Raw genomic sequence first — 21,900 nt, 5'->3', positions numbered from 1 at the left:
CATGTGTATTTCTGGGGATCAGAACCAGGGCCTCATGCTTGAAGGTTCAAGGCTTAATCACTGTTTCACTTCCCAGGTCACACAAGTCTCACTTTCACGAAAGCAAAGCTTAGGCCTTGTTATTCCCCAACACTCTCCCAACTCCTGGCCCACTCTAGTACAGTGCTGATTTCACAAAAGACAGTCAGTCGGTGAATAAATACAAACGAAATCACAGGAGGGAACTTTGAAAGCTCTGAACAACATGAACACTTCTCACCACCTAGAAGCATGGATACCATTTGGCATGAAACTTCCTAGGTTGTGTTTCACCGAGGGAAACTACCACTGAATAAAGGTGGGACCGGTAGCCCAGGCAGAGACACAGCATATAAGGGGTTGAGCTCCTAAGTGTGAACCCTGGCATTGCATGTGCCAGAGTGATACTCTGGTTCTTTATTTTCCCTCTTTTATCTCTCCCTCATAAATAAATAAATCTTTTATTTTCTTTCAGGGTTATTGCTGGGCTTGGTGCCAGCAATATGAATCCACTTGCTCCTGGTGGCCATTTTCTACATTTTATTGGCTAGGACAGAGAACAGTTGAGAAGGCAGAGGAGAGAGAGAGGGAGAGAGAGAAATAGATACCTGCAGACCTGCTTCACTGCTTGTGAAGTGTCCCCCATGCAGGTGGGGAGCCTTGGTGATGGGTGGGCTCAAACAGGGATCCATACACAGGTCCTTGCACTTAGTACCATGTGCACTTAATCAGGTGTGCTACCGCCCGCCCCCATATATATATTTTTAATTAATAAAGGAATCATATTCTGCTGCCTCCACCCCCAAATATGCCATCTACACTTCTTCATGTTCTTACATGATCATCACAATATGACCAGGTGGCAGAGCGGAAGCCATACTGGGAGGCTCTGAGCCCAGGGCTTGGCTTTTAACTTTGCACCATGATGCCTCCAAGTCCAGGTGGCAGAGTCCAGGATGTGCAACAGGAACCTGGTGTTGTAATCTCTACCAGAAAGATTTTCTGACACTTTGTCGCAGGACTCCTGTTAGAGACAGGCTGGAAAAGAGGAATGGGGCAAATTCCAAGTTCCTCCTGCCAGAAGCCAGGACGGGCAGCACGCTTCTGAACTAAATCATGCAACCCAGAATTTCCATAAATAATGCCTCATCTTTTTAAAAGATGCCTAAGTTCCCATAAAGGATCCTTTGTTAAGTTGTGGAGGCAAGGAACTGCAGTAGAAAGAACTCTAGCTAAGCCATGGTGCTTGTTTCTGTGGAACTTGTTTCTGTGGAACATAGCACAGGCAGGCAGGGGAAGGAGATAGAGACAGCACCATGAACACTTTAAGCTAATCCATCAGCTTTGAAGCTCCAGGGATTTAGATATGAATTCAAGGAATTCTCTTTCAGACACATCTGTCCTCTGGCCCAGCAGGGAACAGAAATGTCCAGCGCAGACACAGCCAGCCATTTCTCCTAACCCCATAGGTCCCAGCATCCCTGGGACCCAACCCCAGCACTGCACATCTTCCTCTGCAGGCCTGGGGGTTCCTGTCAGCCCCTCCAGTTTCTGATGGCAGGGCTTTGCTCTTGTCCTCACCAGGGTAATGGTTACACTGTCAGGGTTACACAACTGGGCAAATGACCGGGGAATGATGAAAACCACTCATGTCCGGTAAGTTTCCCTTGCAGTCCATCTAGGGGACTTCCCCTGGGCACCAGGTCTGACTTTTGTTCTGTCCCCAGGACTCCAGCGGGGAGGGGTAAATACAAATGCAAGTCTGAATACCCCCAGCTGTCCTCAGCAGGCACGGACCAGCACTTGCACTCCACCAGAAATCAGGTGAGAAACTGCTCTGAGAAGCATCTGTTAAAAACCACACACTCACTTCTTTCTTTCCTAATAAGACCATCATTTCCTAAAGCTTAACCATTCTGGGCCCAGGGTAGATAGCATAATGGTCATGTAAAGAGACTCATGCCTGAGGCACCAAAGTCCCAGGTTCAATCCCCTGCACCACCATAATCTAGAGCTGAGCAGTGCTCTGGAAAAATAAAATAAAATAAAATAGGGGCCAGGTGTTGGCGCACCTGCTTAAGAGCACACATTACAGTGAACAAGGACCCAGGTTCAAGCCCCTGGTCCCCACCTGCAGGAGGAAAGCTTCATGAATGGGGAAGCAGGGCTGCAGGTGTCTCTCTGCCTCTCTCCTTCTCTAGCTCCCTCTCCCTTCTCAGTTTATCTCTGTCTCCATGCAATAATAAAGATAAAAACATTTTTTAAATAAATAAAATAAAACTTAACTATTCTGTTATGTCTTTATGCTGTATGAGTATGAGGTCTGTGTTGACAGTGACTTGGGGATGACTTCTAAGCTGCTTGAAGGAGGGACACATTGTCCTCACAGCCTACTCTGCCATTACTACCATTTTGAGGGTGGCTTGGACAGACTTGGGTTAGAATGGGCAGAGGCTGATGAGTGGCCATGATGACTTTCCTAGGGGAAAGCTTCCATTTCTTACTTTCTTTTAATTACCTCCCAGGGTTATCACACCATGAAGCTTTTCATAGGCCTGCTTCTCTGCTCCTGGGTCCTAGGGGTCAGCAGCCAGGGCTGGCTTTCCTTCATTGGTGAGGCTTTTTAAGGTAAGGTCCATGGGGACACCAGTCCCCAGGACACTAGGGTGCACCCTGAGTGCTGCCAAGCTTGGTAGTTCTGACTGAGCCTTTGCTGCCAGTGGTAGAAGAGGCCAGGTGTTTGTGTGTAGGGGGAGGGGAGGTGTCCTCAGATGGCAAAGCCACAGGATTCTGTCAAAGACTAGAAAAAGAGACCTTATGTTCTTTCTCCCGACATGGTTTTCAGTCCTTGTCCTTCTCTAGGGCGAGTCCCAGTTTTTCTGTTCACCTGTTGCCACTTTGCCATGTGCTTGCCTTTCCAGGGACCAGGGACATGTGGAGAGCCTACTCTGACATGAGAGAAGCCAACTACAAAAACTCAGACAAGTACTTCCACGCCCGGGGGAACTATGACGCTGCCAGCAGAGGACCTGGGGGAGCCTGGGCTGCCAAAGTGATCAGGTAGATATGCTCACGGAGGTGCAGTGCTGGGGTGCAAGACTTGACTGCTTTGGGGTCCTCTTGGGTGTGGGGACTCTTCCTTGGGACCATCCTCTCCACCTGCCAGCCCCTCCTGAGCACGGGTGCTGGATTATGTCCTGCCCTAAAGAAGACTGTGAGGGCACAGGAGTGACTGTCAGCTTCCCCACATGAGTGCTCTGTGTGCCATGTGGTGAGCCCAGGCTCAGGGCTTTAGCCTCTGCTTCCCTGGCTCCTGTCAGTGCTGACTGGCCCTTGCAAAGGGGAGAGAGTGGGAGGTGGGGCTGCTGCTCCTCAGCCCTGACTACCCCCCTGCTTGCCTGCCTGCCTCTCTCTCTCCATTTCCAGTGATGCCAGAGAGAAATCCCAGAGAGTCACAGACTTTTTCAAGTATGGAGACAGTGGCCATGGACTGGAAGACTCTCGGGCTGACCAGGAAGCCAATGAGTGGGGCCGTAGTGGTGGAGACCCCAATCGCTACCGACCTGATGGCTTGCCTGAAAAGTACTGAGCCTCCTCCCTACACCCTCACCCTGCTGTCAGGCTTGGGGGCTGCCTGGTTGAGCCCTCTGCCTGTGGACACGGTGAAGGTCACACAACTGGTATTTAATAAATGCTCTCACTGTATGATTCTTTGGCATGTGGACTCCCTCGTTTGTGGTAAGTGTGAGATGGAAACCCTGTGAAGGCTGATTCTGTGCCTTTATGTTTGTGTGTAGGTGGGAGAAGGAAGGTCATACACATGTTCTGAACCTTCCTTGAAGTCAGCCCTGCTTCCCTTCTGCAGGTCACATGAGTACCTAGATGCCATTTCCAGGCCCCTCTCCTAGCCTCCTTCATTTAGTTTCTCAATGGCTTCCTTGTTGACGGGATGCAGCTAGGAGAGGATTAGGGCAGAACATACTATTCCCAAAACTGCCGTGGTGCTGTTTATTATTATTAATATGTATTTATTCCCTTTTGTTGTCCTTGCTGTTTTATTGTTGTAGCTATTGATGTCGTCGTTGTTGGATAGGACAGAGAGAAATGGAGAGAGGAGGGGAAGACAGAGAGGGGGAGAGAAAGACACCTGCAGACCTGCTTCACTTCCTGTGAAGTGACTCCCCTGCAGGTGGGGAGCCGGGGGCTTGAACCAGGATCCTTACGCTGGCCCTTGGCGCTTTGCGCCACATGTGCATAACCTGCTGCGCTACCGCCCGACTCCTGGTGCTGTCTAAATTTTAGCAGTGCCTACAAATTCAGTTATTGGCCATTTCTGTACTGGCTTAGAAAGGTCTCTAAAGCAATTTTCCCCCTATTTTTGTTCCTCCAGGGTTATTGTTAGGGTTCGGCATCAGCACTATAAATCCACTGTTCCTGGCAGCAAGTTTTTCCTTTTATTTTTTTTCCATTTTATTCTATAGGGCAGAGAAAAATTGAGAGGGGAGGAGGAGACAGAGAGGGAAAGAGAAACACAGACACCTGCAGACCTGCTTCACCACTTGTGAAGCGTTCCCCCTGCAGGTGGGGGGATGGTTCAAACCTGGGTCCTTACGCCTAGTACTGCACGTGCTTAACACCCAGCCCCCTCCCCTATTATTCTTACTCACACAAATGTTTCTAAGAACCAGATGTAAAGTAAAAGAAGCAGACTGATAATCTCAGAGTTAACATCAGCCAACACAAGAGCCGCAGCAGCTGATAAACTGTTGCACTCTCAGCCAAGGACCCTTCCTCAAACTGGTAGTGCACGTGCCAGTGTGATGCTGATTCTCCCTCCCTTCTCTTGCTCTCATGAAACAGTACATCTTTTTGAGATCCTTTTATTTTTAAATATTCCAAGCTTTCTTTAAAAACAAACTTTTATAATTTGATAGAGACAGAAAGTTGAGAGAGGAGGACAGAGAGATGGAGAGACACCTGTAGCCGTGCTTTACAACTTGTAAAGCTTATTCCTGCCAGGTGGGGACTGACAGCTTGACCTTGGGCCCTTATGCATGGTAGTGTGTAGTGTGTAATGTGTAAAGCACCATTCAGCCCTATGTTTTTTTTTTCTCTCCAGGGTTATCACTGTTCCTGAAGGTTATTTTTCCCCCTTTGTTGCTCTTGTAATCGCTGTTATTATTGTTGTTATTGCTGTTGTTGGATAGGACAGAGAGAAATGGGAGAGAGGGGAAGACAGAGAGGGGGAATGATAGACATCTACAGACCTGCTTCACTGCTTGCAAAGCAACCCCCCTGCAGGTGGGGAGTCAGGGGCTCAAGCTGGGATCCATAGGCCAGTCCATGGGCTTTGCACCAAGTGCGCTTAAGCATGTGCACTTAACCCAATGTGCTACCGCTCGCCCACCCCACCCCCCAGCCCCTATTTTTAACTAGCAGTGCTCAACTCAGGTTTATTGTATTGTTAGGAATTAACCTTTGACCTCAGAGCCTCAGGCAGGAAGGAATGTTGCTTAAACATTATGCTACTTGCCAAGCCCAATATTTATATATATTTTTATTTAAACAGAGCACTGTTCAGCTCTGGCTTCTAGTGAGTCAGAGGATAGAATTTGGACCTGGAGGCCTCAGGCATGAGTCTTGTTAATAACCATTATGCTATTTCCCCCACCCACAACTTTCAAAAACTGTAGAGCATCTGGAAAAGCTGAATCTGAATCGCACTAGATATGCTGTGTGTGCCGGAGAGGGGCCCATTCTCCCTCCCCTTTCAGAGGGGAGGGAGCTATGGGTTCTTCATTTTCAGGAAGACAGTGCTACTAGGAAATGGTGTGAGGTCTGCAAGGACACAGGTATGTGGGAGATTCTCTAACCGAGAATCCTCTCCTTTGGATAAAAGGTTATTATTTTCTTATTTTCAGATTTCAGGCAGTGAGGTGAGAAGACCTGATCTTTTAAGATTATTCAAGAAATTGTTCTGTGGTTGTCGCTAAAGTTTCACCCACTCTAAACCAGCTTTCTCTCAGTACTCAACCCTCCTTTATTGTGGCTTTTGAAAAGTGTATAATTCTTTTGGATTAGTTTAGGTAAGAATAAGTACAAAAACGTTTCCACGGGAGTCGGGTGGTAGCGCAGCAGGTTAAGTGCAGGTGGCGCAAAGTGCAAGGACCAGAGTAAGGATCCCGGTTCGAGCCCCTGCCTCCCCACCTGCAGGGGAGTTGCTTCATAGGCGGTAAAGCAGGTCTGCAGGTGTCTATCTTTCTCTCCCCGTCTTCTCCTCCTCTCTCCATTTCTCTTTGTCCTATCCAGCAATGACGACATCAATAAAACAACAAGGAAAATAAAAGGGAATAAATAAATAAATATTGGAAAACTTGAAAAACATTTTCACTAATGAATTTGTCACACACAGGTTCATATTAGAAGATATCAAATACTGGAAACATTTTTTATTAGCTCAATTTAAATATAGGGTCATTCCATTTAAATATCTAATTTGAATCTTCAGTGCTTCACTTACTTTTATTTCACTTAATAACACTTTGTATTGATTCTAATATATCACATCTTTTTTCAAGGAAGTATACATTTAATCTGTGTGAGAGAGAGAGAGAGTGCATCTGCAACACTCCTTGGTCATATGCAAGGCTGGGGATCCACCAAGAGGCCCTGCTCATATGAAATGTTTGCTTTATCTTCTGAGATACTTTCCTGGTCACCAAAATACTAGATTTTATTTCAGTAATTTCTCAGCTCTCCCAGATAATACAGAATCAAAGTCAATTCCTGTCAATTACTGTGTTATTGGAAAAGTCATGGTTTTTTTTTTTTTTTTGCCTCCAGGATTATCACTGGGGCTTGGGAGGAATTGAGAGAGATGGAGGAGATAGAGAGGGAGAGAGACAGAGAGACACCTGCAGACCTGCGTCACCGCTTGTGAAGCTTCCTTCCTGTTGGCAGGGAGTCAGGCACGAACCAGGATCCTTGTGTAGGTCCTTGTACTCCAAACTATGAACTTAATTTGGGCGCGCCATGAATTTCTTGACAACCCGTTTCATTATGTGTCCCCATCCAGCCATCATGAGGAGCTAGTTGCTCCTTAGTACCTGACCTACAATGAGAAAATAATCTGCCCAATTGCCAGTAAGAAAATAACACTGCAAATAATAGTGTAATTCAGAATAACAGCCCCACAAATAATAGTGTAATTCAGAATAACAGCCCCCACAGCTGTGAGCATTCACAATCTGATTCAGTAACACTTCACTGCAGCAAGTAAGGAATGTCTCTTTTAAAAATCCAGCTTTGATTGCAGAACAGTGAAGTCACAGAGCCACAAATGCAAAAGCACTTCCAGTTAGGTCTTGGAGTTTTGAGGTGGTGGCTCCCCTTCAACACCAACCACATCCGGGAGGCTCAGGAGCCTTACGAGTGTTTCCAAACTGTCATGACATCCTGCTGAGTCTTCTTCCCCTAGGTTTGCTGAGACCAGAGAAACCGATCACATTTTTCAAGCATGCTTTGTATCAAGGCTCTGAAATTCCAAAGAAAAAAAAATAAGCAAACTTAGATCTACTTATTTATTTACTTATTTTAATCAGAGCACTGCTCAGCTCAGGCTTACGGTGGTGCAGGAGATTGAACCTGGGACTTTGGACGTCAGGCATGAGAGTCTGTTTGCATAACCCTTATGCTATCTACCCCCACCTGATCTCACTATTAATTCTTTACAAAACAAACAAAAAACACAGAGAATCAGAAGATTCAAAAGACTCTGATTCTGTGCATCAAAGTCAATAGCAAATCAATAGAGCAAAAGGTATTCTGTCCTACAAAACAGGAGAAAATATTTGCTAAGCATGTATTTGATAAAGGGTTAGTATCCAAGATGCATAAAGGACTCTTATGACAACAACATATATAATAATAACAAATGATTAAGTACTGGGTAAAACTTATGTATGTAGGTATTTCTCCAAAGGTGATTTAACATTTTATCTTATTATTTTAAATCTAAGTAACTTCAATTCTGGTTTAAGTTTGGGCTGGGGTTTCAACTTGGAAACCCAGAGCCTCAGATATGAAGGTCTTGTTGCATAACCATTATGTTATCTCCCCAGCCCTACGGTTTACAATTTATAAAATATTCAGGAGTCGGGCGGTAGTGCAGCAGGTTAAGCGCAGGTAGTGTAAAGCGCAAGGACCAGCGTAAGGATTCCGGTAGGAGCCCCTGGCTCCCCACCTGCAGGGGAGTTGCTTCACAAGTGGTGAAGCAGGAGTCTTATCTTTCTCTCCCCCTGTCTTCCCCTCCTTTCTCCATTTCTCTCTGTCCTATCCAACAACAACATTAAAACAACAAGGGCATCAAAAGGGAATAAATATTTTTAAAAATATATATATTCAGCATCACCAATTCTTAGGGAAATGCAGATAAAACCACAATGAGCTGTCACATCACAACCAGTAAGGTATTTACTATAAAGAAAAAAGAAGACAAGTATAGTTGTAGAGAAACTGGAAGACTTATGCAGTGTTGGTGGAAATTTAAAATGGAAAATTCTCTATACAACAGTAAAGGAGTCCCTTAATAAAATTAAAGGTAGATTTAGCAATTCCATTTCTGTGTATATTACCCTCTCCTCTCCCAAGTAAAAGCAAGATCTCAAAGATATATTTGTAGACTGCACCTGTATTCATAGTATTACTTATAAAGAAGAGGTGGAAGAAACCCAAGTGTCCGTCAATGAATGCATGAAGAATATGTAGTACACACATCCAAAGGAAAGCTAGTCAATGCTATCAGATAGACCGTTTGCAAATATGTTCTCTGTGGGGAGCCACATGTGCCCTCAAGGTTGCTATTGGCATGACCACAGAGTCCTTGTTCACGGACTGGCCTTGCTTAAAAGTTAAGTTCCTGCTTCTTTACACCTTAAGAGTCTTTGTTCACAGACAAGATAAGTTCCTGTCTCCCAACTTCACTTCCCCATGAATCACCCAGGACCATCCAGATAACTGCTGATTACCATGACAACACACCACTTCAACCAACAGTCCCCAGCTGCTAACTCCCCCCTTGCCCTGGCCTTAAAAACAGCATCTTTGGTGCTAATAAACAGACTTGATCAGAAACCCAATACTAGACTCTATGTTCCCCCAGGCCCTCTCATTAATTTAACAGACCCGGAGACCTTTCCAGTTTTAGAAATCACTGATGCACAAGGGCAAGCATATAGACAACACAACATTTTTAATTTTAAAACCATTAAAGAACTTAAAAAGGCTGTAGCCCTTTATGGCACTGCCGCACCTTACACTGTTGCCATTGTTGAATCGACAGGAGAGAGCTGGTTAACCCCTGGAGATTGGCAAACATTAACCAGAGCATCCCTAACAGGAGGTGACTTGTGGAAGTCTGAGTTTGTAGAAAACTGCAAGGAGACTGCTAGGCGAAACGCCCAGGCTAATAATGGCTGGAATTTAGACATGCTTACTGGAGAAGGGCATTATGCTGACCATAATACACAAATCCAATATAACCCCGGATTGTATGCACAAATTCAAAACGCTGCTATAAGTGCTTGGAAAAAGATCCCTTCAAAGGGTGATCCTGGTTCCTCTATTACTAATATTAAACAAGGACCAGATGAGCCTATTTCCCTATTTATTGACCAGCTTCTTACTGCCACTGGACGGATCTTTGGCAACATAGATAAGGGGGTCAGAATTTGTTAAACAATTGGCCTTTGAAAATGCAAATACAGCCTGCCAGGTCGCTATCTGCCCTCAGAGAAAGAAAACTGACCTCTCTAGGTATATCCCTCTTTGCTCTGACATTGGTACTGGATACCAACAAGGCCTGGCCATGGTGGCTGCCCTTCAGGGGTGCACTGATAAATTCTGATATTCTCTCCAAAAAGAAAAATAATAATTGCTTTAAATGTGGTAGATCTGGACACTATGCTAAAGATTGTAAAGAAAACATAGCCAAAGCACTTTCACAGGTCCTCCCCTAGATTGTGGGGATAAGATTTGGTAGCTGGTGCTGAAAAAAATATCCTTGACTGCATTCTTGCCCTGGATCTGTGCCAGTGGCAGCTGTCAGCTTGATGGAGCACAAAAAACCAAAATATAAGCTGGTCTATTCACCTTTTAAATTTTCATCTGGAGTTTATCTTCTTCACAAACTTCCTATAAAGGAAACAAATTTTACATGGTTTCCATATGCATTTTTTAAAGCTATTCTTGATAGGAGTAAATGACCTGGATGAAGCTGAAATAGTTAACCCTTTTCTTCTTCACTTGATAGTTGCCAACTATCATAGCTGACAATGCAGGCTATGACAGTGCAGATCTGGTGGCACAGCTGCGAGCTGCCCATAGTGAAGGCAAGACAACTGCTGGATTGGATATGAAAGAAGGTACCATTGGTGATATGGCACTTTTAGGCATAACAGAAAGTTTCCAAGTAAAGCGACAAGTTCTTTTGAGTGCAGCTGAAGCAGCAGAAGTGATACTACGCGTGGACAACATTATCAAAGCAGCACTGTTGTTAAAATTCGTAGGCTCTAGCTGGGCAGGTTGGCCTCGGCCGGCTAGCTTCACGGTGGTGAACAGAGACGCGGAGACAACGGCTGGGCAGGGCAGCTGTATTTCTTTATTCAAGAACAACGATTCATAAACTAAGACAAACTAATCACCAAACAGAACTCTGCTGTCTCTTTGCGGCGGCGCAAGCACTCTCTCTTTTACTCTGGAACTCAGGAACCCTCTCCCTTACCCTCGAACTCAGAAACTCTCGCACTCTCGCACTCTCGAACTCCGGAACTCAGGAACTCGGTCACTGGGGAACTCAGGAACTCTCGGACTCCGGAACCCTCTCCCAGGGTCCCTTGGGGCGGGGCCAAGCAGGCCCGCGAAATTAACAGGACTCATCCAATTCTCTTGGAGGGGGAGGGCTAGAACAAGCCAATGTAAAGCATACGACAATTCCCCCTTTTCTTTTTAACTAAATGACTATAGTATCAAGGGTGTGGGGTGAACAGAAACATATATAACCAAAACCAGCATGTTGCCAAGGGAAGGCCTGAGGGGGCCATATCTGAAAAAAAAAAAACATTTCTTGCCTCTGGGGGGCTACTTGCCTCGACGGGCATTTGCATGGGGGCGGGGAACGGCCTAGGGTCCCAAAGGCAGCTGGCTGCAACTTACTTACTATGAAACAAAACTTGTTATTAGCATATCTACTGCACGATCTAACATTTCTAATAGAGAAGGAATTTGAGACTTTTACATATCAACAACGTCTTTTAACCTTTTGTTACACCCATTCAAGATGGAGACACACCCTAGGTGTGGGCCGGAGAGGAAACCTCAGGCATGGGAATAATTAGCATAGCCATTGTGCGATCTACCATTTCTAATAGAGAAGGTAGTGTTTTACATATCAACAAGTCTATTTAACCTTTTGTTTAGACCAACTTAGTTAAAATATATTGATTGTTAACTAATTTTTACCTTAGACTTTAAATGTAAGTTAATTTTATCTTTATGAGAATTACATTGAAAACCTTTTTTATTTAACTTTGACTAGTAAGAATTTAGCCTTAAAGCTACTGTTTACCAAACTTTAAACATACACATAAACATGGTCATTAATACACAAGGAGAGAAACCTTTGTTACGAAGACATGTCATTTTAAACACGAATTTAAATCTGTACTGTCTTAGTTGTTGGGAGGGGTCACCATTCGGCGGTGGCTTCCCGCACAGCTTCATTCCCGAGCAGCTCCACTTCTAGGAATTGCAGGTTGCGATCTCTGCACAAATCTCTGCGTACTCCAGCTTGTCTGCCTTCAGACCGGACCGGCGGCTGGAGATCTCGTGTGCCCAGTTTCAGCAGGGAGCCCGGGGGTCCGGGAGGCCCGGGATGGTTCCAGAATTCATAGAAAGAGGGCAGGCAGGCCATCTTTGTAGAAGGCGTGAGCCTAGGTGCCCAGGGGTGGCGGCCATGATAGAACGCCGCGGCCCTGCCCCATGGCCCTGCCATGTCTGCTGCCCTGTTCGCAGTGGCCGAGCAGCGTGGAGGGATCACGCGTCCAGTGCCCTGCACCACGCGGTGGAGAGCCGGCTCCTGTGGGCTGGCCTCAGGCTCCAGCATGTTGGCATCGGGCTCCAGCATGTTGTCCTCAGGCTCCAGCATGTTGGCATCGGGCTCCAGCATGTTGGCATCGGGCTCTAGCGTGCTGGCATCGGGCTCTTGCATGGTGGCGTAGGCCTCCTGCGGGCTGCGGGGCTGCGGGGTTGCTGGCGCGGTGCGCGGGGTTGTCTGGGCGCAGCCGGCTGGCTGGCTGTTTGACCAGGTGGAAACGGCAGCTCCGCGCCTCGCCTCCCGCCCGCTGGCTATTCTCGCTGGCTGTTCTGAGTTCGCCCGAGCGAGTGGAAACCACAGAGTGGTCCAGAGATAAATGTTCCAGAAACAGCAAAACAGTCTCGTGAAGAAAGAGCAGAGGCCTTTGGAGATCTCTTCACAAGCAGAAGAGAAGGCCATCGTGCATAGGTAGCCAAATTGTCTTTACTTATCTGAGAGATGCGCAGGTCAGGTCCACGTAGACTTTACAGACTGTTGCCTTGAGGACCACACAATGCCAAATAGCCCCTCCGTTTGGTGCATACGACACAGCACCAAGGAAACGTGTCCCTGATCACCACCCCTGCTAAGCATTCCCACGTACTGTTGAGCTCTGGACCAGTCATAGTAAAATTGTATTTGAAAGACTTCTGCCTCTTAAAGATGACTTTGGAGTTGAAGTAGATATGTGGCTGTTATATCCTTAAGTTTGGACATTTAACTGACCTTCTATTTTAACATGGGTCTAATTTATTTACTATTCATTTTCCATATAATTCAATTGATTTTTAAAAGTTCTTTTCTCATATTGTACACCAAAATAAAAGCTTGAACCGTTAAAAAAAAAAAAAAGAAAGAAAACACAGCCCCTCTCTATGAAGCCCGCGGCAGACTACCGCCAGGCCGCCTCTGCCCCAGATGCAGTAGGTCAATGAATGGAGATCTAAAACAGACATTCAGGGAAATCCCCTACCTCCCCACCAGGGAAACGGGAATGGGGCCAGCCCCAGGCCCCCTACCCGAGACAAGCCCTTGGGGCAGTGAGGTTTGTCCCTTCAGCTGACAATTCGTCTCGGATCTCTTTAGAGCAACCCCAGGGAGTGCAGGACTGGACCTCTGTGCCACCACCAACACAGTTTTAACTCCAGACATGGCTATTCAGCCCTTACCCACCGGCTGTTTACGGCCCGCTCCCCCCTCAAACGTTTGGATTATTATTAGGAAGGAGCAGCACAACCATTAAAGGCCTAGTCATCACCCCAGGTGTTATTGATAATGATTATACAGGAGAAATTAAGCTCACATCTCCTCCCCATATGGGGTCACTGCCATTACTAAAGGTCAACGGGTGGCTCAGCTACTCCTCTCACCCTTGACATCCACAGACAACCCCAGCTGCAAGACAACCCGGGGAGACAAAGGCCTTGGCTCCTCTGATACATACTGGGTACAAACTGTCTCTAACAATAAACCCATGCTAAAACTTTGGCTAGATGGAAAAGAATTTGAAGGACTCATAGACACGGGCACTGATGTAACCATTATCAAAAAAGATTCCTGGCCCTCGACCTGGCCACTCTTGACCACACTTACTCACCTTAAAGGAATAGGACAGAGTCAAAATCCAGAAAAAAGCTCCAGACTTCTAAACTGGAAAGACAAAGATGGTAATCAAGGCACTATTCAGCCCTACGTGATAACTGGACTCCCAGTCAATCTATGGGGTAGAGATTTACTCTCAAATGCGACTTATTATGTGCAGTCCAAATGATACTGTAACAGCTCAGATGTTGTCTCAGGGCTTTCTTCCTGGCCGAGGACTGGGGAGGAATGGAACAGGCATCACTCAACCTGTACAACCTACCCCACACCCCCACAGACAAGGTTTAGGAAATTTTCCATAGTGTCCATTAATCTGCCTGTACCCCACGCTGACCCTATAACCTGGAAGTCAGATGATCCGGTGTGGGTCGACCAATGGCCATTAACTACACAAAAATTACAAGCTGCCCAACTTCTAGTACAGGAGCAGTTGGAAGCCGGACATATTATAGAAAGTTCATCCCCATGGAACACACCTATATTCGTCATTAAAAAGAAATCTGGAAAATGGCGCCTCCTACAAGACCTTAGAGAGGTTAATAAAACCATGGTAATGATGGGGGCCCTCCAGCCAGTACTCCCCACCCCCGCTGCCATCCCCCTGGGATATTTTAAGGTCGTCATTGACCTTAAAGATTGTTTCTTTACTATTCCTCTTCACCCCGCAGACCAAAAAAGATTCGCTTTTAGCGTCCCATCAGTTAACTTCAGGGGTCCTATGAAGAGATATCAATGGCGAGGTCTTCCTCAGAGTATGGCAAACAGTCTGACTTTATGTCAAAAATTTGTTGCTTCAGCTATTGAGCCTTTGAGACAGCAATGGACCCAAATGTATATTGTACATTACATGGATGACATACTTGTAGCTGGCCAAAAAGGAAAAGAAGTCCTTAATTGTTTTTATCATTTAAACACTGCCCTCAAAAATAAAGGCTTAAAAATTGCCCCTGAGAAAAATACAACTCAAAGACCCATATACTTATCTTGGTTTTCAACTAATAGGGAAATCAATTTCTACGCCTAAAATTAAGATCAACAAATACCCCCTAAAAACCTTAAATGATTTCCAAAAACTCCTTGGAGATACTAATTGGCTTCGCCCCTACTTAAAACTCACTACTGGGGACCTTAAACCCTTATTTAATCTCCTACAAGGAGAAACAGATCCCATGTCCCCTAGGCATCTCACCCCTGAAGCCCGTCAGGCACTATGGCTAGTAGAAACAGCTATACAAAATCAATTCATTACCGCTGTTGATTATACCCACCCTTTGTCCTTCATCATTTGTAACACACCCCTAACTCCAACAGCTGTCTTTTATCAAACTGCCCCAATACTATGGGTTCATCTCCCTTCTTCACCACCAAAGGTTCTATATCCTTACTATCAGGCTGTGGCCAACCTTGTGATGATGGGAAGAGATAAGGGGAGGAGATACTTTGGAAAAGAACCTGAAATTATTATCCAACCATATTCTCAAAGCCAACTTCTCTGGCTATTTCAGACTACTGACTGCTGGCTCATAGCCTGCACTGCCTATACTGGCACATTAGATAATCACTATCCCCCCAATAAGCTTATCCACTTCCTCAAAACTCATTCAGTGGTTTTCCCTAAAAGAACACTGCGGTGCCCTATAAAGGGGGCTCTTATGGTCTTTACTGACAGATCCTCAAATGGCACCACAGCCTATGTTCATGAAGATAATAAGGTCAGTTTTCCCACCCCTACTAAATCTGCCCAGCTGGTAGAGCTCCACGCAGTCCTCGCAACTTTTAGCACTTTTCCAAATACCCCTTTAAATGTATATACTGACAGTTCATACATTGCTAATTCTATCCCCCTTTTAGAAACTGTTGCCCATATTAGACCGTCCTCTGCTGCAGCCTGTTTGTTTATCCAGATCCAACAACTCATCTGGGCTCGTACACATCCATTTTTTATTGGGCATTTGCGGGCACATACTGGCTTGCCAGGATCTCTCTCTGAAGGCAATGCACAGGCAGATATAGCCACTCAAACTGCTTTTCTCTCCACCTTAGAACCCACTGAAGACTGGGTCACCTCTGCCACAAAGGCACATGCTCTGCATCATCTCAATGCAACCACACTTAGGCTTATGTTTAAGATCACTCGTGAACAGGCAAGACAGATAGACAGTGTCAATCTTGTGTCACTTTTTTACCCGTCCCACATCTTGGAGTAAACCCCAGAGGGCTTGTCCCCAATGCTCTTTGGCAGATGGATGTCACCCATATCACTGATTTTGGAAACTTAAAATATGTTCATGTTTCTATCGATACCTTTAGTGGGTTCATCTTTGCACAATCAGGAGAAGCCGGTAAGCATGTAGTTGCCCATATGCTTCTTGCCTTCTCTACCCTAGGCTTGCCTAAACACATTAAGACAGATAATGGGCCCGGCTATACAGGCAACATTTTTTCAACTTTCTGCAAACAACTTGTTATCACCCACACTACCGGCATTCCATACAACCCCCAGGGTCAAGGTATTGTAGAGAGAGCCCACCTCTCCTTTAGAAATATGATTGAAAAAACTAAGAGGGGTGACTGGTACCCTACAAAGGGTACCCCAAGGAACATTCTTGCACACTCACTTTTTGTCCTTAATTTTTTAACCTTAGACAAGGATGGTCGTTCAGCAGCTGATTGTTTTTGGCACCCCCACACAGATAAAAATTTCACTTCTGTTATCTGGAAAGACCCCTTAGACAACAAATGGAATGGACCAGACCCAGTACTGATCTGGGGATGAGGAGCAGTGTGCATATATTCACAAACCGCCAATTCTGCTCGTTGGCTCCCCGAAAGATTGGTCAAACAAGTTGATGAGCCTCCCTAAGGCCCTGAGAGTCACTAATGTATTCCATGCCCAAGAACACAAGTTCCTGAGGCCCCCTTTTCCTTTTTCTCTCTTTCAGAAAACAATACAAAACTCTGAAGATGGTTCCGGAGAAGCTCAGCTGTAAGATGCTTCCTTTTCTTCTCTACACTGCTCTCGTCTATCAATGGGAATTCCAGATTAGAGAGACACACACACTGCAGTCCGAAACATTGGCACGGCACGCTGTCCTCCTAAAGGTTGCCAGGAAACCATCCTTATTAACATCTCTCCCAAGACTATCTCTAGCACATATCGACCTTATGCCTGTTTTCCCTTTGATAATAAAGGCAGATGCCTCACTGACATCCCCACTTATGGAGGCTGCCATTACTGGTCCTGCATTCTCCATAATGCCCTCTTGCCAAAGACTAAAGCCGGAAAACCTAGTATCCTCAGGTTGCAGGGGTCCCAATTCACTATTCAGATCTCTGATCCCTGGGATGCTCGTTGGCAAGAGGGAGTTACAGGCAAATTATATAATAATGGGTACACCTCACGCCCTGCAGGGACTATATATATCTCCCGGCAGCTAACACTGGCTGAGCGCAGAGAACAGATAAATCAAGTTATTATAGAAACAGAAAATAATCTCTATTCAGCTCTTCAAACTAACTCAGCCATGGAAACTAAGAATAATAATAACTGGGCTACCTGGCCCCTATACTTTCAATATGCAATCAATCTTTTAAATCACTCCCAGATCAGCACTTCCCACTGCTTGCTGTGCGCATCCCTTTCTCGACCCATCCTCGCCGCAGCACCTTTAAATAACACACCACCAACCCTCCCAAATGCTACCACAAAAAAGCCCCCCTGTGGGGCCATATCCCCCTGTCCCTTCAGTTCCGCTGTTTTTAGAATACATAAGTAATTCATTCACCCTGGTATGCCTCTATACCAACAACTCCAGCCCAGTTAATTTCACTTGCACCCGTAATGTCTCAGTAAGCTCTGTCCATACATCGCCCCCGCTGACTTACTATTGGTGCTGCGGGACACTCCTGACTACTATAAATATCACCACCCCCGGACCCTGCCTCATGGTGGCCATAGTCCCCCAACTTATACTGTAAGAACCCAACGAGTTCACATGGCTCCTACACTCCACTCAAAAAAGAGCTGTTTTCCTCCCACTGATAGTTGGCATAGGGTTGGCCACCTCTACCAGCATAGCTAGTGGTGCGCTAGGACATTCTATATATTCCTACCATGAATTTTCTGACAAATTACAACAGGTTATAGACTCCACCACAAATAGTCTTGAGTCACTACAGAGACAGATTACATCCCTAGCAAAAGTTACTTTACAAAACAGACGAGCCCTTGACCTCCTTACAGCGGAGAGGGGGAGACCTGCTTAGCCCTATAAGAAGAATGTTGCTTTTACATTAATGAATCAGGGATCATAGAAGAAAATGTTAAAAACCTACAAACACTCAGTCGAGAACTACGAAATAGATATGATCCTGCCTCTTCATACCAATGGATAAATCCCCCCTTCCTTACCTGGCTGCCCTCAGTTGTGGGACCCTTACTTGTTTTACTTCTTCTGCTCACAGTAGGTCCTATAATTCTTAACAAGCTCATGGCCTTTTTGCAGTAACAGATCGATGCCATAAAGATGCAACCTATACAAGCTAACTATCATAGGCTGGACATGGCAGAAAATGGAGTTGCTGTGGAGGATTTGCCCCCCTCCGTCAGGCCATGTAGAGGGCTAGCTAGCCAATGATGGGTAAAGGGGAAATTAGTGCTATCCAGTCAACCTAAGACAGGGCACCTGGTACTACTGGGCAAAAATGACCAGGTGTTCCAATGACGGGTAAGACGGAAGGCTGATCCCCAACCTAAGACAGGCACAGTCCACCCTGCCACAAAACATCAAAACATGCACCCTTTTATATATATATATATATACATATATACACATATACATATATATATCTATATATACATATATATGTATATATAGATATATATATGTATATATACATATATATCTCTATATATACATACATATATATGTGTGTATATATATGTATATATGTGTATATATAGATATATATATGTATATATATGTATATATATGTATATATATGTATATATATGTATATATATACATATATATATATACATATATATACATATATATATATATAGAAGGGGGACATGTGGGGAGCCACATGTGCCCTCAAGGTTGCTATTGGCATGACCACAGAGTCCTTGTTCACAGACTGGCCTTGCTTAAAAGATAAGTTCCTGCTTCTTTACACCTTAGAGTCTTTGTTCATGGACTGGCCTTGCTTAAAAGATAAGTTCCTGCTTCTTTACACCTTAGAGTCTTTGTTCACAGACAAGATAAATTCCTGCTTAAAAGATAAGTTCCTGCTTCTTTACACCTTAGAGTCTTTGTTCACAGACAAGATAAGTTCCTGTCTCCCAACTCCACTTCCCCATGAATCACCCAGGACCTTCCAGATAATTACCATGACAACACACCACTTCAATCAACAGTCCCCAGCTGCTAACTCCCCCCTTGCCCTGGCCTTAAAAACAGCATCTTTGGTCCTAATAAACAGACTTGATCAGAATCTTGACTTGTCTCATTTCTCTAGTGTGTCTTGTCCCCTTCCCTCTCCCTTTTTTCCTTGTCCTCACTCCCTCTCCTAGGTTAACCCACGTTGAAGGTCCCGCGGGACAGGACAGTTCTCCTATTGGGAGAACCAGCCGGTATTTATGGTATATACTCACCAGGGATAAAGCTTGAGGACACTATGCTAAGTGAAACAAGGCAATCACAAAGTGAAAAATTTACATTTCCATTTATATTAAGTATTAGAGTAGTCAAATTCTGGTGTCCTCTCTCTCTCTCTCAGACACACACACACACACACACACACACACACACATTAATTAATATAAGAACCTTAAAAAATAGTTGTTACTGCCAAGGTTTCACTGCTCTGGTTCCTTTTTTTCAGATAAATAAAAAGACAGAGAGAGAGAGAGAAAGAGAGGCAGAAAGACAGACACAGAGAGAGACACATAGCACCTGATCCATAACTGGGCTGCACACACACACACGGCAGAGCGGGCACTCTCCCAGGTGAGCTATCGTGCTGGACCTTAAGTGGTCAAGCACACATCAGATTTAGGGATGACAGATTACATTACCTCTGCCTTTTCTCAGCAATCCTCAGGATATCACAGGTTCTGGTAAACCTCTCTGACAGCTCATAGGTCAAGCCGCATTCCTGCAGCAGTGACCAGGCACGATCTGGGCCCATGGCCTTAGCTAACAGGAGTGCCACATTCTCCACACTGACAGGGGTAGGTCCATCATTGAAGTTTCCATCTGGTGGTTTCAAGGGCGCTGGCTTTGTGCTCTTATTTTGTATGAGATGCAGAAGCAGCTTCCATTCCTCCACAGTCTCTGGGATCCAACCTACATAAACAAATACATTCAGCTTTGCTGCTACTGCTCTTAGCACTCTGCCTGTAGACAATGGTCAGATCTTCTAGTGAGGACATTTAGTGACAAAACACAGAAACACTCACCAACATACTCTCATCACCCCAATACAGGACTGTAGCTCATGCAAGGAGAAGTCACAGATTGATTGCACAGATACGATTGCAGAAGTCTTAAGTTCACCCATTCAGAAAGTAATTACCCAGTGCATTACTCTATTAGTGCTACACAATATGCTTATGGATATGTGACTCAGAAGAAAACACCCACCACAATCCCTATACTCTTGTGGAGCTGATAGTCTAGTAAGAGAGGTAGAACTTAGAAACATAAACAAATCTATACTTGATTGATTGACTGACTGATTTTTTTACCAGAGCACTGATCGGCTCTGGATTATGGTGGTATGAACCTGGGATTTCAGAGCCTCTGGCATGAGAGTCTCTTTGCATCATCATTATGCTATCTACACGCCACCCCAACAGATCTAGACTTGTAAGCTGTGCTAAGTGGTATAAAAGCAAAGGTCAAAGGACCATTAGAGAGAATGGCAAGGCCTTCAGAAGGGTGCTCTGGGGAGTGACGCTAAAGCGGAGTGCTAAGAGGAGAGACTAGCTCAGAGCACACATGGAGGTGGGGAAGCACTGGGAATGGGAGGTGAATGAACCAACTTTTTAAAATTTATTTATTTATTTATTCCCTTTTGTTGCCCTTGTTGTTTTATTATTATAGTATTATTGTTAGTTATTGATGTCCTTGTTGGATAGAACAGAGAGAAATGGAGAGAGCAGGGGAAGACAGAGAGGGGGAGAGAAAGACAGACACCTGCAGACCTGCTTCACTGCTTGGGAAGCGACTCCCCTGCAGGTGGGGAGCCAGGGGCTCAAACCAGGATCCTTATGTTGGTCCTTGCGCTTTGCACCATGTGTGCTTAACCTGCGGCGCTACCGCCCGACTCCCTGAACTTACATTTTTAACAAAGGGAGCATAAAAGAAGATTTGATACAGGGAAGAATGGGTGAGTTCAAGAAACTCAAAAAAGGCTTCTCGTCCACAGAGACACTAGTGAGTAATGGGAATGGGACAGCAGGGCTGCAGGTGTCTGTCTCTCTCCCTCTCTATCACCCCCTTCCCTCTCGATTTCTGGTTGTCTCTATCCAATAAATAAATAAAGATAATTTTAAAAAATACTGATTTTCCTTTTAAAAATAATACTGAAAGAGAATGAGAGAGGGGGAAGGAGAACCAGAGAGTCGCTCTAAAACATGTGTTGCTGGGGACTCAAATCAAGAGCCTATCTATGGCGCCATCTCTCAGGTTGCTCAAATATTTGTTTTGTTTGTACTTCTAACTTCCCGTTTTTTCCTATAACAAGTAGAACTCCCACCTCCTGTACCCAATAAAGAAATTTACCCCCAGGGGGGTAAATGTTAGGGGAAGATGACCAGAACTCCAACTCTGAACTCCAACTCCATCAGGACCCAGAGAGAAATGAAGAAGAAAAAAAAAAGTAACAGGTGTGACTTAGAAAGGAAGAGAAGGCAGGACTACAGGGAAAAAAATGGGCAAATATATGTAAATATAAATAGATAGTTATAGAAATAATAGCCAACCCATGTCTCTGATCTTGGGAGAACTACTGTAGTTTCCAGTAGAAGGAATGGGGACAGAGAACTCCGGTGGTGGGAAAGGTGTGGAATTCTACCCCTGTTATCTTATCATTTTGTAAACCAATATTAAATCACCATAAAAATGTTTTTTAAAAGTGGCTTG

At 45.0% G+C, this 21,900-nt stretch overlaps 2 protein-coding genes and 1 non-coding gene across 3 annotated transcripts in view; 2 read left to right on the top strand and 1 right to left on the bottom strand.

The window, feature by feature from the left end:
- The first annotated feature begins 2,543 nt into the window (after window positions 1-2,543).
- On the top strand, window positions 2,544-3,726 carry LOC103107128 (serum amyloid A-2 protein-like). Its single transcript, XM_060177066.1, is given in 3 exon segments — window positions 2,544-2,646; window positions 2,940-3,078; window positions 3,445-3,726. Coding segments are annotated over 3 exon segments (393 nt in total). The 5' UTR covers window positions 2,544-2,555; the 3' UTR covers window positions 3,608-3,726.
- A 2,726-nt stretch (window positions 3,727-6,452) lies between these two features.
- HPS5 (HPS5 biogenesis of lysosomal organelles complex 2 subunit 2) overlaps window positions 6,453-21,900 on the bottom strand; it is a 47,754-nt gene continuing 32,306 nt past the window's right edge. The window contains exons 22-23 of the mRNA XM_007515889.3: window positions 19,830-20,100; window positions 6,453-7,552 (exon numbers count right to left, since the gene is read on the bottom strand). Of these exons, the coding sequence (XP_007515951.1) occupies window positions 7,492-7,552; window positions 19,830-20,100 (332 nt within the window). The 3' untranslated portion in view covers window positions 6,453-7,491. The remainder of the gene's footprint in view (window positions 7,553-19,829; window positions 20,101-21,900) is intronic.
- LOC132534206 (small nucleolar RNA SNORA30/SNORA37 family) lies at window positions 10,008-10,138 on the top strand. Its single transcript, XR_009545879.1, has one exon. It is a non-coding gene; the product is annotated as a small nucleolar RNA SNORA30/SNORA37 family (small nucleolar RNA).

The sequence above is a fragment of the Erinaceus europaeus genome, chromosome 17 (genome assembly GCF_950295315.1).
Source record: "Erinaceus europaeus chromosome 17, mEriEur2.1, whole genome shotgun sequence".
Classification (NCBI taxonomy): Eukaryota; Metazoa; Chordata; class Mammalia; order Eulipotyphla; family Erinaceidae; genus Erinaceus; species Erinaceus europaeus.
The sequence above is the reverse complement of the archived record's forward strand: the minus strand, read 5'-3'. Positions and strand labels throughout refer to the sequence as shown.